Raw genomic sequence first — 15842 nt, forward strand, 5'->3', positions numbered from 1 at the left:
AAACGTCAACTATGAGGTTACTGACGTTAGAGTAGCATGGTTGCTTTCATAAATACCGAAGAACTGAGAAAAGCTGGCCATACAAGCAACGGCCGTACGGGAACTCCTTATGCCAGGGATTACAGAGGAGGAGGGAGTTGGTACTTCATAACGCAGTCAAGGCTGTGAGGGTCCTTGACAGAGCGAGGAAGATGGACGAGCTTACTCAACTGTATTTGCAAGCATGGATAATATAGCAAGCAGACGACACTGTTCAATCGAGGTCAACCGCAAGAGAATATAATTTCTAGTCGTGCAGGGTGAGTTTAACCTTTAAGCCTGTGCCCCTGAGCCCCTGAGCCCCTGAGCCCCTGAGCCCCTAAGCCCCTGAGCCCCTGAGCCCCTGAGCCCCTAAGCCCCTGGGCCCTGAGCTCTGAGTCCAAAGCTTTGATAGACTTATCACAAGACTCGTCACAAACTAAACAAGTGAAAACCCCGAAAATTCACTTTGTAACAATCATTATATGTAGTCATAGAAAAGAAATGGAGAGTCCATTATGCATTCCAGTTCGTTATAGCTCAAGATGACAAAATGCATGAAGCTGATTGGGTGGAACCTTAAGTCCTGAAGGTACGTACCGCATCAAGCGGGCTCGGCCGATTAATATTCCGAGGATCAGCTCACCCAGCGACTCGGGTTGGGATGGATCCATTTCGATCTGAAGATGAGAGCAAGCGTGACGTCTGCAGCTATGAGCTGTACTCGACCTTCCCTGCAGCTGCTGAATCAAGAGCTTGAGAGCTTATCTCAGCGGGGAAATTCTTTAGCGATTCCCAACAGTGCCATCGCGACAAAACCAACGCCGCCCTCTCTCTCCAGCACCAACACATCGTCCTCAAGCAAAGACCAGACAGCATTTGATTTTGTCGCATTCTTTCCTGACTCAATCCAATTGTCAGCATACCAGGCCCATTCATTTCCTGATTCACGATGCTTTGTCAAACATGTCGGCGCATTGCTAGCCAAGCTACTAGGCAACTGGCCGCCACCACCACCAGAACCACACGGGTTGCGACGCAGCCTGCCTTCACAAGATTCAATGCCTCTCGCGCCTCTCGATTGACGTGTTTCCGTCAATTCACACCGATACATGCGCGACTGTACTCTACCTCACCCGACTCCTCTGCTGCCGCCGCTCCTTCGGCGCCCGCGACATCGAATGTCCCCGAGAAGCCCGACTATCTCGACGAGGCCGAGTCATCCATCTGGGACCAGCTGACGGCCGAGTTCTCCCCGACTGAGCTCCAGGTACAGGACATCTCGGGCGGGTGCGGATCCATGTACGGCATCGAGATCACGTCGGAGAAGTTCCGCGGCGTCAATATGTTGAAACAGCAGCGCATGGTCAACGCCGTCCTCGGAGACCAGGTGAAGAAATGGCATGGCGTGCAATTACGAACAAAGGTACCGGCCTAACTGATGCGGGCCGATCCTCCCCGCATGGGATCAAGGGGGATGAAGCGAAGGCTCACACAGACGGAGCCCTAGCCCTGCATAATATGGCCCACCAGAGCTGATTCTGAGGCGCCTCAGACGGATTCAGCTACATCCATGTACACAGCAACGACTAATAAATATTATGACAAGAGTGAAGAAGAAGAAGAATGATCCAGCACCGCGCCCTGAAAGAATGCTGAGTGTCGACATGTTACCAGACAGGCCGAACTGGCTATCCTTGACCCGACAATATTCCCTGGTATCGTGGTGGACATGTGTTCCGCCATCTGGGATTCCACTATTGATTGTACCCTGCCTCGGCTTCCCGGCATCTCTATTGGATGGGCTGATTCAATAGCAGAGCAATCTGAGTCTTCCTCCCGCTCTGCATATGTCTGCAGGTCATATGATACTATGCACGCAGACATGGCGGCACGCGCCTTGAAGGATGAGACACCTACTGCTGTTTGTTTTGCGCCACAACCCGTCAAACCAGCATCATCAGAGTTTCTATCGCATGGATATGGGATGGTCTAGACCGGTTTCCCACATACATGCAGATGTCATTTCGACTAATCTCTGAACCTCTTCTAGCACATCAAGATCTTCGATCGGATGATGTACTGATGTCTCTAGGGAACCAGCCCAGTCTCAGTGCGTACTGATCTACCAAAGAAGCTGGATACAAGACACAACTTGCACAATCCAAGGTCTCACAACAAGTCAAGGTTCGTTGACGCGCCGATCCAAGGGCTTTCCATGCATAAGAAGCTCTGCTGGGGTGCGGTTCTCCCGTCTTCACTCGGCACTCATGATGGGCATGCATCGATCTCAGCACTTGCCAACAGGTTGCCTACTTGGGTTGGCTGCACCCTCAGCCCGTGGGCTCCGCGCTACTCGATGCGCTACGCCTCCGACGCAACCACAAAGGCAGGCGCCATGTCGCCGGATAGATGCTCCGGGAGACCAAACGACCTCATGTGAAAATAAGCATCGTCCGGAATAGATTGCTCGAGTTCCTATTTAGTAGCCTTACGCCATCGACGCGTTTTCAACGGCAAGATCCATTGAACCTGGCAAACACGACCTAGATCATTTTCACGCTTCGCCCGCGCGATGTTCACTGGAGAAGAAGGCTACATCATATAGATGACAAATTGGACCATAGGGCTTTGGGGACCAAAATATCAGCTTCTACCAAACCACTGAGGGCAGGATATGTGTGTGATCCAGCTTCCCCCCCGGTCACGGATGAATATTGAGGTTTCCGACGGTTCCATGCCGCCTGTATTGCTTCTTTCCTTTTCGTCTGAAAGCCAGAGTGTCATTTCTCTAGCAACACCCGGTCTTGAGCGGCCCGTTCAAGAGATGAAATCTCCACTAAGGATCGTTCCATCGTGTTCGATGTGCTGTGGATCTCGTTGCCGGCATTTGAAGAAGGAAGAAAAAGAAGGCAAAAAGCAAACATAGCTGGAGTCACCGACCCTCCTTAGGCAAGACGGCCGAGAAGTGTAGCTTACCCGGCATGTCTTAGACGCATGCCAGGCGGACGGGACTACCATCTGTCTCAACAAGGCGTGGCGGGTTACCGACTTTCAGCACGCATGTGGCCAGATGTGCATGTTGGTTACCATGTCAGGCAGCCAGCTCATCAACATGGCAATGCTGTTTTCCAATCGGAAGTTTCCAACGGAGAATGTCCCGGACGTCATACAAAGCATGGGTTCAGATACATGCACGCATGATGATCAGGGACTAAAAGTAACCAAGTACTTTTCGAGCCCGATGGATCCATGCGCGGAATATATGTTTCCAGACGATGTCGACGTCAAACTGCGTGTCTTTTTGGAGTGTTTGCGGATCACTAATCGTCACGAACACCACCATCTCACCATGTACCGTGCCAAGCTTGGTCTGTAGGGCTAGGCTAGAGCAGGGACCCCTGCTAAGGGAATTAAGGAAGGGAGAGAGGGTGGGTGGGGACCCTTGTCTCCCTCCACCACGAACGACCTGTCGGATAGATGGAGTGGCCACTGCAACTGTATGTCACACCTTTAGCCCTGGTCTGACATACCCATGCGCAGTACCGTACCCGCAGTCCCTGGATCTTGGGTTAGCGGCAGCGATCCTAGAACCGATGCTAGATCTGGTCCCATCTAGAACCGACTTTGGCGCATCCACAATAAGCCATCAGCACGAGCGGTGACGGCCACGGCGCAACACAGACCCTTTCCAACAGATTAGCAACAATGGTTCTTAAACTTGTCGTCACGCATCCGACCTTGCCTCACGTTGACCCTTGGGGGAGGAAGAGCAAGCAGGGTTCTACCGGTGGCTTATCGAGCATAGTCCGGGCTGAAGAAAGACAGACACCCTTCGCGCCGTCTATTAGGACAGGGTATCCTTCTACTACTACATTCCTGACGTGCACCCAACTACAGCCCACGTCTACAACCACCCATTTTCCCCCTCTCGACTGCATCCGTCGAGTTTGCGTCTGTTTGGCAACAACTGGCGCTTTGCTGGTTAGTGGAAAAGCCATCTGCAAGCAATCTTTAATGAGGAGAACGCCTCATGTCTCGTATCCAACGATTGCTTCAACAATCTTGATCCTCCGCCACCGGGGATACCTTCCATCAGGTTATTGGCTCCCAAGGAGAGGTGGGCGACAAGAAGGAGCCAGTCGCTTGGAAGCCTGAAAGCAAACCCATTCCTCGAGGGACAGACCCTGGACAAGGGGGAAGACGCAAACCAGATCGTATCCCGTGGAACCAACCTTGAATAGAGGCAGCGACCTATATTAAGGTCTTGGTCGCAGGACTGACCTGAGTGATCATGCTAGCAGAGCATTACCATTATCTCATCTGTCCAGAGCTAGCTCAGACATCACCATCGCCATCACCATCACCACTACCGCCGTGTTTATCACTCCCAACACCATTCTCCATACAACAACCCCTAACACCAGCTTTCCGACCAGTCCAGGATACATCATGTCGCAAGAAGGCCCCGGCCAAGTTCCAAACCAGAAGATGCGCATCGAGGTGCAGCCGCCAGGTCATGTAGGAGTCAACCAAACCTTATATCCGCCGGTAGTCATAAGCATCCCCCACGACGTGAAATGCAACATGGTCTACGCCTATCTCAAACTCCCGTCTGGTAACTTCGCCGCCGCAACACTGTCGGGCATGTCGGAGTCCGGGGTACCCTATGCGATGACCCCGAGCAGCGGTGGAGGCGGCGGCTCTAGTTCGTCGTCCTCCAGCCACCCCCGAAAGTATTCCGTCTTCCCCTGCCTGTCGATCGAGCACGCCGGTAAATACAGGATCTTTGTGACAGCGATCAAGGTCCACAAGGACCACTGGGAAACGAAAGCCTATGCCACTAGTGATGAGTTCCAGGTATACAGTGATGCAGTGGACGACGTGACAGGTTGTGAGTTTTCTTCATGTTCCACTTCTACATGGTCTTGATTTCCCCATTTTTCTTCTCGGTCCCATTTGCGCCACGGGAATGTGCTTTTCCATTCCTATATTCATAAATAAGCCGAGGCATGAACCGCTAACACGACAACCGCGAAACAGCTCCCAAGGAGGAAACACTCCTGGAAAATCTACATCTGCAGGGATTTTGGAGAAGAGCAGGTGATCCAGATCCAACTCAAACTTAGAAAGGGAGTTGTTCGGCCAGACTGGTCGTTGGGCCAAGTGGCGCGGGATGAGGGAGAACTGTTCGTCGTTTCCCCCCTTGGTGTCTCTTCACTTTCTCTGTTGGACATAGATGGTTCATATCCCACCTTACTTGCTCCTTACTCATTCCGGAAAATTGGTGGTTTTCTACAGGTGTTTGGTTTTGGTTACTACGCTGCGGTGCTGGACTATGGATATACACCATGATAGAGGGATTACTGTTGTCGAGTAGCTTCCCCGCCGGAAGCGCACATTCTCCCTAGATCTTTGGATTAACAATAGTCACAATGCCAAACTTGGTCAGCCCATCGACTTTCCTTTGACGGTTATTGCGTAGTCTGTTGAGATGTTGGAACAAGAAGATCGACAGGGTCCGCTCTCAGCATTACGTGGGTGTCTCTCTGCCATTCTCAAGACCATCATCATACTACTGGGAAAGCCAGGAAAGATGACGATGTCATGGGCCCAGAATCGGCGAGCTTGACTGTTTGCGGAACATTCGCCAGGGCTGGCCGGGCAGGGGTTGGATCGTAGGGTGGTAACCATGGCACACGCGCAACGATGCAGGGTTTTCCGGACAACCGAAACCAACCCTGTCAGCCGCCACCACGCCATTTGGGGCCGTGAATGAAAATGTTGGAAATCATCCCTTGCAGGACTCGAGGAATGTTTACTGTACGTATGGGCTGGGGTGTTTAAAAATAAGCACGCGGCGCAGAACCGAGATCGGATGACACCATGCCACACCGGGGGCAATAGGGGCAAGATGCAAGTCTTAGACCCCCAAGTCTCCTTCACGTCTACCCTTACTTCTTTCTCGGTCGGTAGTACTGCATCGTCCCAGCCTCACTGGTGTGAAACGCCATGCTGTCGACGGACGAGTCCGGATCTCCTGCCCTTGCTTAGGGCCATGTAAGGGTCTGTCTGTGTGTGCATGGTATTACAAATGGACGGTGATAATGATGAAAAGGGATACATACGTAGGATCATGAGGTAAAATTACGGCCGGAGATGTTGGAAATGCTACCGTACCATCTGAACCTAAGGCATGCCGAGGATCGACAACAAGAAGAAGCATGGGGTCTCTAGGTGCGTTCCTATTCGGGTATGCATGACGAGCCACGGAAAACGGCAAACGGTAAACGGTGGGGTCCAGACCATTGGGAGGCTCTCGGCGGGGCGCGTCGCTTACGGTGGCAGCCAGCCTTACTTATTACCGACTGCCCGGGCCTTTAACGTCCCCTCGGGATCTTTAGATATTTTTTGGAAACGGAGGACGACATCGCAAATGCCAAAACGGGCCAATTGGAGAATTACGGTGGCATGTCTTGCTTGGACAGGCTGATTCAGGATAAGCTTCTTTATGCCATTTCATGCATTAATGCCCGACTCTGTTTACTGCCTAAGACGGCATCCTTGATGACATAGCTTGTACTACTGGACAATGAGACTGAAACTGATGAATACCATTCTGTACGGTATTATTTTGCTTTCAGATCTTGCCTGGTGACGACAGACTAGAAACATCGTGTACGTGTGCTTATTTACTTAACCGCATTGCGTGGAATTAAGAAACAAAAAAGTTGTCAAGCCGATTGTGACAAGCTTACTGGGATCTCAGGATCTCAGGATCTCGCATCCGCATCTCGCATGCCGTGAAACGTGCGAATCGGTGGCATGTCATACTTGTGGTGGCTTGGTGTCTGTATCTGGTTTTGCCAGATGCACGCTCTTGTGCTGCCGCTTGGCGATCTGGTGGCTCTGTCACCCTCTGTTTTTTCTTTTCTTTTTTTTCAGCTACCCCTGTAAGGTCGTACTGCACAATAAGAAAGATCAAGATTAGGCAACGATCCGCGCGCCCCGGTGGCTCGACACTTACGCAGCCCCGACGGTAGACAGGCGGCCTTGAAACAGCCCACCACCCCCCGGTCCAAGTAGTATTAAGCATGGTTCGTTCCGAGCACGGGGGGCAGAAGCCGTCGGGGAATTTATCGTCCCGAGTAGTGTGCCCATCATACATACTGCAGGATCTCGTTTCTGCCAACAGAAGAAAGTATGTCCCCACTAGATAGATAGAGCTAAGGTGATCGGAGAAAAAGAGAAGCGACCCAATCGTCAGTCGCATCATCATTCCTGACGCAGATATCACCATACATTATTTATTTACTTGGGGGTATTATCGGTTCGGGTAGAGGTCTTTTACGTAAAGAACCGCCCGCCGTGCCGCTCACAGGTTACACAGAATGGGGGTCAGAGATGACCGACTGTCTTACTTAATTCTTCCGCCACAGCGGACGCAGCACGGACGCAGGCGTTCCAGAACAGCTCCATGTGGCGCTCCTTAGGTTAGTTAGGGGGGGGGCGTGGGTCCTGCACAGTACTACTTTAGCGTACTCCGTACAGGGCAGGAGCTCAGACGATGGGCTTTTTGCCCTGGCTCATCATTCCTGACCGACCCAATCGTACGGACGAAACGGGCCAAGAACCGATGGGCCAATCATCGCCGGTTGGTCTGCTGGGCTTGTGTCCGTGATGCGGCTCTGTCTTGCTCTTTGCTTTTTCTGTTGTTCTTTGGCTTCACTCTCTCTCTCTCTCTCTCATCAGCAAGATACGTAGACAGCGCAACTCCGTGCAGACCTCAAAGACTGTACCAGCTGTCAACTTTATTTGATGGCTCAGTCTTGGCATGTCATGCTCGTATACCCTCATGAGTGGCTTGCCCAGCCATCGATCCAGCTTTCCGCCATGTTGCGCGGAAGCACCAGAACCCGCTGTCATCCTATTAGTTACTGGAAGGACTGCTGCCAGGTTACTGTGTCAAGGGAATGAATATGCAGCCTCGAGATGAGGCCCTGGGCGGTCTCTCTCTGGAGTGAGGCGGCCTGATGAAGGGGAGGGGGGCATGATGATAGCCTCATCTTACAAAGTACGTGGTCTGACCACAAAAGGTAGAAAGACCCGATCAGCCCCCTACCAGACCAGTCAGTACGCATGTCTTGGTTCAATTTCCCGCTCGTGTAGTACCGCCGACTCGTGATCCCCCTATATCCAAATGGCTCCCCAGCCGCGGGCTTTCGGACCCTTTAGTTTCGTGGTGCTGGCTGGGAACGAGCTGTGCCTATGACCTTGGCAGAACAGGGCGGTCTGGCATTCACCAGCTGGTCCGACGCCGAGCTGAAACATGAGTGCAAGGTATGACTCAAGTATGTACTCGAGGCCATGATCCTGAGCATATGATATGTGGCCCTCGAGGTCCACGCTTGTCACGCAGGTGTACAACATAATAGGGGTAGGCAGGGGAGTAGGAACCGGGTCGGCGGGTTATGCAATGCCACGTTCCCATCGTGCTTCGATCTCGTAAGATGATGACCCATGATGGATCTGGCGAAGAAAAGAACCGATTGGTCGGGCGCAATCCAGGCGTGCTTGCTTGGGGGGGCTGTCCAGTGTTACATAGAAATAAGACCTTCGGGACGCGGCAATGTTATCTCCGAGAAAAGGGGGCTCATAATCCCCGACATGGGAGATGAGCAATATGTCTTCCCCATGTCCCTACCGAGGCGTACCTAACGAGTATATATTAATAAATCGGTATATAAGAACTATTGGTATACATTTCCATATGAAAATGAGAAGATTCTCTACTACCCCTAAAAAGGCCCCTGGGAGGAAATGAGGCTGACAGATTCGATAAAGCTCACTATATCAAGAATGAAGCTCGTTTAAAACATCCTTAAGCGTAATAATGTAATAATGCATTTTAGATACACAGTGGATTTTAGAGATAATTAGAGAACACAGTACTTTGTTTATTATCAGATAACTATTAACAATGTCATAATACTCCTAACCCAACGAGCTATGCCTCCTTCCCGACAACGGCGTGATTCTTAGCCATCCGCCTCCGCATATCCCCCAAGTAGAACCGAACAGGCCACGTCCGCAGCCGCGTCGGCAGCGCCGGATACACCGCCCGCACCGCCCTCTCCAGCACCCAGTACGTCCGCCGATGCCGCCGATACCCGTAGGCCTCGCGCAGCCTGGGCGGCAGCCACTCGGCCGTGACGACGCGCACGCCCGGCAGAAACAGCCGCAAGTACCAGGGCGCCCGCCTCAGTGACAAGAGGTCCACGCGGCCACGGCCCGCGCGTGGTCCGTGACGACGAGCCGCTCGCTGACCTCGCGGTCGAAGTAGCGCCAGAAGTCGGCGCGCGTCGCGGGCCATAGGTCGGGCGGCACTTGTAGGGCGCACGCGAGGACGGTGTATTCACGGTATATAAGCTCGTGCTCGGCGGCGTCGGCGAGGGCGTGGGGGCCGAAGGCGCGCTCGTAGACGGTGATGGCGGTTCCGTATAGGGTGGCGGCGACCCAGAGCTGCAGTTGCGGGTCCAGGGCGGGATCTCGTCGAGTTTTTCGTTGGTCGGCGGTTCAGGGGTGGTAGTGACCCCTTTGTGGTTGGACGCCATTTTCTTTGAGAATATAAGAGGATGCGGTCTATCTTCTGGGGGTGAAGAGGATGCTGTCTTGGAATATGAGACGCATTATATGTGTGAGATAACAACCAATTATGCGAAGATGTCTTCTTGTCTTACCATATGAATGCTGCCGGGGCCCAGCATTACTGGCTCTTATCGACGACCCAGTACTTTCTATAGTAAAGTCACCTCGGTTGGGGTTGAGAGAACCGTTCCGAGGATGTCAAGTAAATCACTTTTGCCGAAGCTGACTTCAAAACTTGGGTTGTTGAAGCCACTGACTGACTAGCCAGTTGATGCACAAACGTGGTTTCCTAATCGGGCCCGTCTGTTCGAGCTCAGGTCACATCCCTGCTACGGCACTGCGGAGCTTATAATTACTAGAATCGCGCATGTACTGCATGCTCCCGTAGCGAGAATATCCGCAGGTGTGTCGAGGCCTCGGGAGAAGTTGTCCAGCCCATGGAGGATGGATGCTGCCTCGGTGTCCGAGGCGCTCACTCGAGAAGTGATGTGACTGTATGCAGCCCCCTCCGACTGTGCATGGCATTGCATGCTTGGAGAGACCAATCATATATCCAGGATGTCGGGATAGTACTCCCCAACCAGCCCTGTAATAACCTCCATCGGCTGGGCCAAGTGTGGGTAAGACGTTGGGGTTGGACTGAAGGGTGGCAGCTCAGAAACGCCAACTGGCTCGCTACCACATCCGCCGCTTAGGCTATATCAAGTCCATGCCTGATGATGTTCCTACGGATACCTTTGGAGTTGGTGTAGGTATCGCGGCAGAGGCACGCGTGGGGAAACCGGGGTAGGGATCGACAATATTCGTCGCAATATTGATAGTCCCCTCACTTCATTACGACAGAAGCTCTTCATGGTGATGTTGCTCAAATCCAGGCCTCGTGCTGTAAGATCTACATGGAGAAGAGGAAATCTACGAGTTTAGCAGGTGCACGTTTTCAGCAATAGGGAGCCACATCTCCCGAGAAAGGTAACACCCCCCCTTTTGAACGCTGAGGCGGGTGTTGATTGGTGCCACCAGTAATCTTCGATATTGCCTACGATGTCACACTGATTAAGGTTTGGGGTTATGCGCCGAGACGCCTCCTTTACAGCCCCTTCTTGACCTTGAGGGGCCAAACCAAGGCACAAACTCATTTGCTGGGAGAGTGTAGAAGCTTGTACGGAAGTCTTTATGAAAAGGCCTGTGTATTTCTCCGATATGTAACAGTCAATCTCCCCCAGATGTGTGCCATGTCGAAGCGCTCACGGCTCATAGCATCACCTAATCAAGCCTCACCTCTGGTAAGGTTTGGCGGTCTCCTATAGCGCGGCCGTTGACAAAGTGCCATGAGACGCCTCCAAATTTGCCTGAAACAATAGCTGGCCCCTTTTATGGTCTACCCAAGATCCTCCCCTAAGTAGTGATATCTGGCTGACTGGGAACGACCCAACGCCCGTTCTGATTCTTGGCAACATACACGAAACACCAACACCATGTACAACACTCCTGCAGGCAAGGACCGTGTTGGCGGCATTGGCAAGGCCATGTCAAAGGACAGCTCTCCATACAAGTCGGCAGGTCCTACTATGGTAGCACCTGCGATCACCAGATACAGCGAAGATGATGATCCAGATCACCCCGAAAAGGTCTGCGCGGCGCCCCCGAGGGTCGGAAAGAGGACAAAGGTCAAACGCCATTTCGCACGATTCTGGTATTGCTACCTGATTGCGGTCATCGTTTTCCTGGCCATTATGCTGCCGGTGCTGTAAGTTTCACTCCGTGCTGTCAGATCCCAGTCGAAGAGCGATAACCTTACATGCAACATCCGCAGCTTCCTGAAAATTATCCCCGCCACGGCCCAACGTATAGTAGACGACACGGACTTGCCCATCAAGAACGCGACCCTGAAGGCCGTGAGCAGCGACCTCATCAAGGTCTCGCTCACCACCTCGCTGAACGTCCCCAAGGGCCTCACCGTGGGCCTGGACGAGTTCAGCCTGTACATGTACAACCCGGACACCGCGGGCAGCGGGGTCTACCCGTACCTCTCGCTGGACATGAAGGGCCTGAGCCTGTCGGGTGATACCGACATCACCGTCCAGGACCAGATGCTGCGCGTCTCGAACCACACGGAGCTGGACCGCTGGCTGAATCGGATCTTTGTCGACACGACGACCGAGCTCAGCGTGCGCGGCGACACGACGGCCCACCTCGGCGCCCTCAAGATGCCCATCCACCTCGCCAAGACGGTGCCGCTCGCCGGGCTGCGGAAGCTCGACGGCATGCGCCTCGACGCCATAAAGCTGGTGCTGCCGCCGAAGAGGCCGACGGCACAAACATTGTGGGCAACTTCACGCTGCCGAATTGGTCCATCCTGACCATGGACCTCGGCAACATCACGCTGGACATCCTGGCCGACGAGATCGTGCTGGGTACGGCGACCATCTTCGACGTGTTCCTGCCGCCGGGGAACCACACGCTGCCGTTCCGGGGCCAACTTCACATACCGACGCTGATGGAGAACTTCGGAGGTCTTCTAAGCAGTCAGGGCGCATCCCTGACAAAGGGCCAGCTGATGCTCGGGGTCAGGGGCAACTGTACCGAGGTCGACGGGCAGCGCATCAGCTACCTGGAGAACGTGTTGAATAACCTGGTTATTATGACTGACGTGCCGGTCGCGCAGGTCCTCGGAGATCTCGCCGACAGCGTCGCGGGCCGCAACGCGTCCGTCTCGCTCGATGGGCTGCTGGGGCTGGCCGGGGACGTGCTCGGGCAGGGGCTGCAGAGCTCGTTGGACAAGCTGCTGACGGGGCTGAATATTTCGACGGCGGCGCCGGCGCCCTTGTCTTCTACTAGCCCCGGGCAGGGAGCTCGGGTGGTGGTGGGGGGTTGCTTGGTTCAGGGGGGCTTGGGGGGTTCATTGACAAGTTGAACATCCCGGGGATATTGAATGACACGCTGGAGGAGCTGCAGCATAACGATCCCTTGAACGGTTTGTTTGGACAGAATAACGATCCCTTGGCTGGTCTGTCTGGATTGTTGTAAATTGAGATTCTTTGGTGGGACTACTACTAGGCATGCTGGAGTTTAGTTTATATATTATTATAGAACGGAACGCCATAACATTATTAGCAGGCTACGGTAAACCGAACAGCGCTCGGCTCGACTACTTATGTTAGTATGGCCTCCTCTACGTTAGTCTCTTTCGACTTCACCGAATTCGAAGATATTGACACGGCCTTGCCTCGATGCGCTGTTGGGAGTCGAGGGTTATCGATAATCGACTCGTACCTAGTCCCGCTTCGGAGACTTGTAGAGAAACTTAGTACGACAAGGAAAGCCCTGCGGAATACGGAACGCCTAGCTACGGGCTTCGAGGACCTCGTCGTTATTTTTTTTAAAACCGAGCGATATAAAGGATAAGATACTTTATAAAGATATTATTACTAATAGGGGGACTCTTATCCTAGGGCTTTAAAACTATTAAATTAAATATTACGATTTATATTCTAAGGTTAGAAATATATCGATAATATTATTATCGTAGAAATCCGACCGTTTCGGAGTAATAAGATACGATAAGCGAAATGTTACAGTGCGTTTAGACTAACCACTGCGCCACAAAGCAAAAGCTTCAGAAATGACTAGACGGTCATTTCTGTCCAATTCCACGCCTTAAGTGCTACCCCGCGGGGGACTAACCCGCCGATCGTAACACGAAGGAGAAGAGACCCGCCGACGAAACGACTAAGCGGCTTATTAAACCGTGCAAGAGATACTTCGCCTATTATACTTAAATATTATAATAATATATTATTACGATAAGGATAGCTTTATAAAGAATATAAAATATTTAAGTTTTTTTCCAGAAAAAGCTAGTATTATTTCTTTATAAATATTAAATAACGGTTATAAAGTCGTTAAAATTCTTAATATTTACTTAATATATTTTATATAAATTAAAAAAGGTTTATTTATATAAAATTATTAAAGAAGTACTTATTCGACGTTATATTCGTTATTACCGCGAATATATTAATAGGCCGTCGAGTATTCGAGTTAAGTATAAATAGCTTTCGAATAAACGTTAAATATGAGTATATTATAATCTTAGCTCTAGTAACTCCGCCACTTTAAAATTAATAAAAAACTTTAAAAAATAAGTTTATAAACAGTTAAAAATAAAGTAAGTATAAGCCCTCGGATCTTTAGAAACCTATTTAATTAACCTGCTTATTAATTTTTTTTAAAGTCGACTAGCTTATAAAGTCTTATAGATATTAACGAGTGAAGTTATAAGATAAACCTCTAGTGTTTACGAAAGATAAACCACGCCGTAGAAAGAATAGTATTTTATAGAACTGACATAGACGATACGTTACTTATATTATCGCCGGGGCTCTCTAGAAACGAGCCCGAGCCCGAGCTAACGAATTCGACTCCGAGTCTTCTGATGGTTGGAGTGACGTAGCTGGTCCACTGACGGATGAACCCAGCTGCGTATCGTACGTATCATGCCGAGTAAGATCCAGATGGCCGGTCTGGAATCTTTACATCCTTTTGAGGACCTTCCAGTTGGCCTGGTGGCATGGACCAGTAGAGAAGCGTGACTGTTGGGATAAGATAATTGCCGCGAACTGGAGGTGTTATTAAGGGAATTTATTTCATGATATACTATAATTCTTTATTTCGGACGTTTCTCTTATTCTCTCTAATTTTCCCCACGCCACTGAACTTCCCGGGGGGGCCCTTACTCGAGATGACAAAGCAGCAGAAACCGTCTAATCTGGATACGCCTACGCGTCGCGCCCGACCTCGTCAGTATGGAAACGGAGAGCCGTGCCTTGAGCCATAGTAAGTAGAAGGATTGGTAAGGAGGTAAGGAGGTAGCCTAGCAGCGACTTGAGTAAGCTCCCTCGGCGCCGTATTGCAGAAATTTCGAGCCACCTCCTCTCAGGAGCCGTTGGACAGTAGCGTAAGGAGATTACATCTCTCGTATACGAGGTGGCGTTACTTCTGTTCGAGGTTCTAGCTTATAGCTTTATAGCACTCGCGCAAGGTGTGTATATAGGTGTTGCAAAGAGGGTACGCGTAGATAAAACCGTCCGTTATAGGTAGGCCTGCGTATTAAAAAATATCGTGACTTGGCTTATTATATTAGCCGTAGTATTAGTTAGCACCCGGCCTACGCTTTTTAGTAGCCCGGCAGCTATTCTTATCTTTGCTGATCGGTCGTCCTAATGCTGCTCGGGGGTGGGTTTTCGGACGTGACAAGAGTATTGTTAATAGGAACTGACGTAGAGAGACTTCGGGTGGCGGTAAATTCACGTTACTTGTCCATCGCGCGACGAGCATCTCGTTTAGCGACTCCGTGTTAGTGGGGTGAAGGAGTATATTGTCAAGTCTTCGTTATCCTAGACTCGACTAGAATGTTATTGCTCGACTCGTTAGGTGTTCTGAGTACGGGATTAGGTCTGGTGAGCCTGGGTTAGTATACGATCCGCCGAGGTATGAGATTTTATTAAGGTAAAAGCTTACTATAAGTATCGAATACGCCTTATTAAACGCTATTCTTAAATCTATATTTTTATAAGTATACTCGGAATAATATTAAGGTGTAATTTAATATTCGAATATAGCTAGTTCTTTTAAAATAATATTAGCTTTATTAAAGTACTCTAGCCTTTTTTTTAAACTAAGCGTAAGCAGCTTTTTTTACTTGATTTTTATTTTATGTAGTTTTCGAAAGGTTTTTATTAATATTAACTATGTGAGAAGCGTTCGAGCTAGACTTTTTAAGGATATTAATAGCGTTTTTATCTCGGTTTTTCCTCGCGTTCTCTTTATTACCGGTAGCTTTATTATAATCCTGCGATTTTTAAGCGATTATAAATATCGGAACTTCGTTAATTACGCGGTTCGCGACGTAGGCAGAGGTATATATTACTATAATACTTTTCCTACCGTTCGCTATAGTTCGCTTATAAACTTTTAGCTTAATATAGCGGTTGCCAAGCACCTTTAATCTTATAAGTCCCACGTTAGATATGTTTAAGCCCAGCTGAGCCGTTGGGTAGAATAATAAGGCTTGGCCAGTTTCGAGGGTAACGATAGTTTCGAAAAGCAGGCTGGTGTAATCGAGGTCTTTTTTATTTACGCCGGCTAGGTGCTTCTTTAATACTTCGTACTAGGTT

General features: G+C 50.5%; 4 protein-coding genes across 4 annotated transcripts; 3 read left to right on the forward strand and 1 right to left on the reverse strand.

Moving 5' to 3' along the window:
• Nucleotides 1-970: 970 nt before the first annotated feature.
• Nucleotides 971-1456, forward strand: PG994_009886 (uncharacterized protein; the record flags this gene model as incomplete). The annotated part of the gene is made up of 1 exon (XM_066861295.1): nucleotides 971-1456. One exon carries the CDS (start codon nucleotides 971-973, stop codon nucleotides 1454-1456), a length of 486 nt encoding a protein of 161 aa, XP_066710405.1.
• Nucleotides 1457-4470: 3014 nt separating this feature from the next.
• On the forward strand, nucleotides 4471-5147 carry PG994_009887 (uncharacterized protein; the record flags this gene model as incomplete). Its single annotated transcript, XM_066861296.1, has 2 exons — nucleotides 4471-4912; nucleotides 5062-5147. 2 exons carry the CDS (start codon nucleotides 4471-4473, stop codon nucleotides 5145-5147), a joined length of 528 nt encoding a protein of 175 aa, XP_066710406.1.
• Nucleotides 5148-9056: 3909 nt separating this feature from the next.
• PG994_009888 (uncharacterized protein) lies at nucleotides 9057-9632 on the reverse strand (the record flags this gene model as incomplete). Its single annotated transcript, XM_066861297.1, has 1 exon — nucleotides 9057-9632. The coding sequence occupies one exon, from the start codon at nucleotides 9630-9632 to the stop codon at nucleotides 9057-9059; it is 576 nt and encodes a 191-aa protein (XP_066710407.1).
• A 1509-nt stretch (nucleotides 9633-11141) lies between these two features.
• On the forward strand, nucleotides 11142-12580 carry PG994_009889 (uncharacterized protein; the record flags this gene model as incomplete). The annotated part of the gene is given in 3 exon segments (XM_066861298.1): nucleotides 11142-11413; nucleotides 11438-11954; nucleotides 11972-12580. 3 exon segments carry the CDS (start codon nucleotides 11142-11144, stop codon nucleotides 12578-12580), a joined length of 1398 nt encoding a protein of 465 aa, XP_066710408.1.
• Nucleotides 12581-15842: the final 3262 nt, after the last annotated feature.

This window comes from Apiospora phragmitis (assembly GCF_038363925.1).
Source record: "Apiospora phragmitis strain CBS 135458 chromosome Unknown utg000010l:1.0-9815664.0:1.0-9183399.0, whole genome shotgun sequence".
NCBI classification, from domain to species: Eukaryota; Fungi; Ascomycota; class Sordariomycetes; order Amphisphaeriales; family Apiosporaceae; genus Apiospora; species Apiospora phragmitis.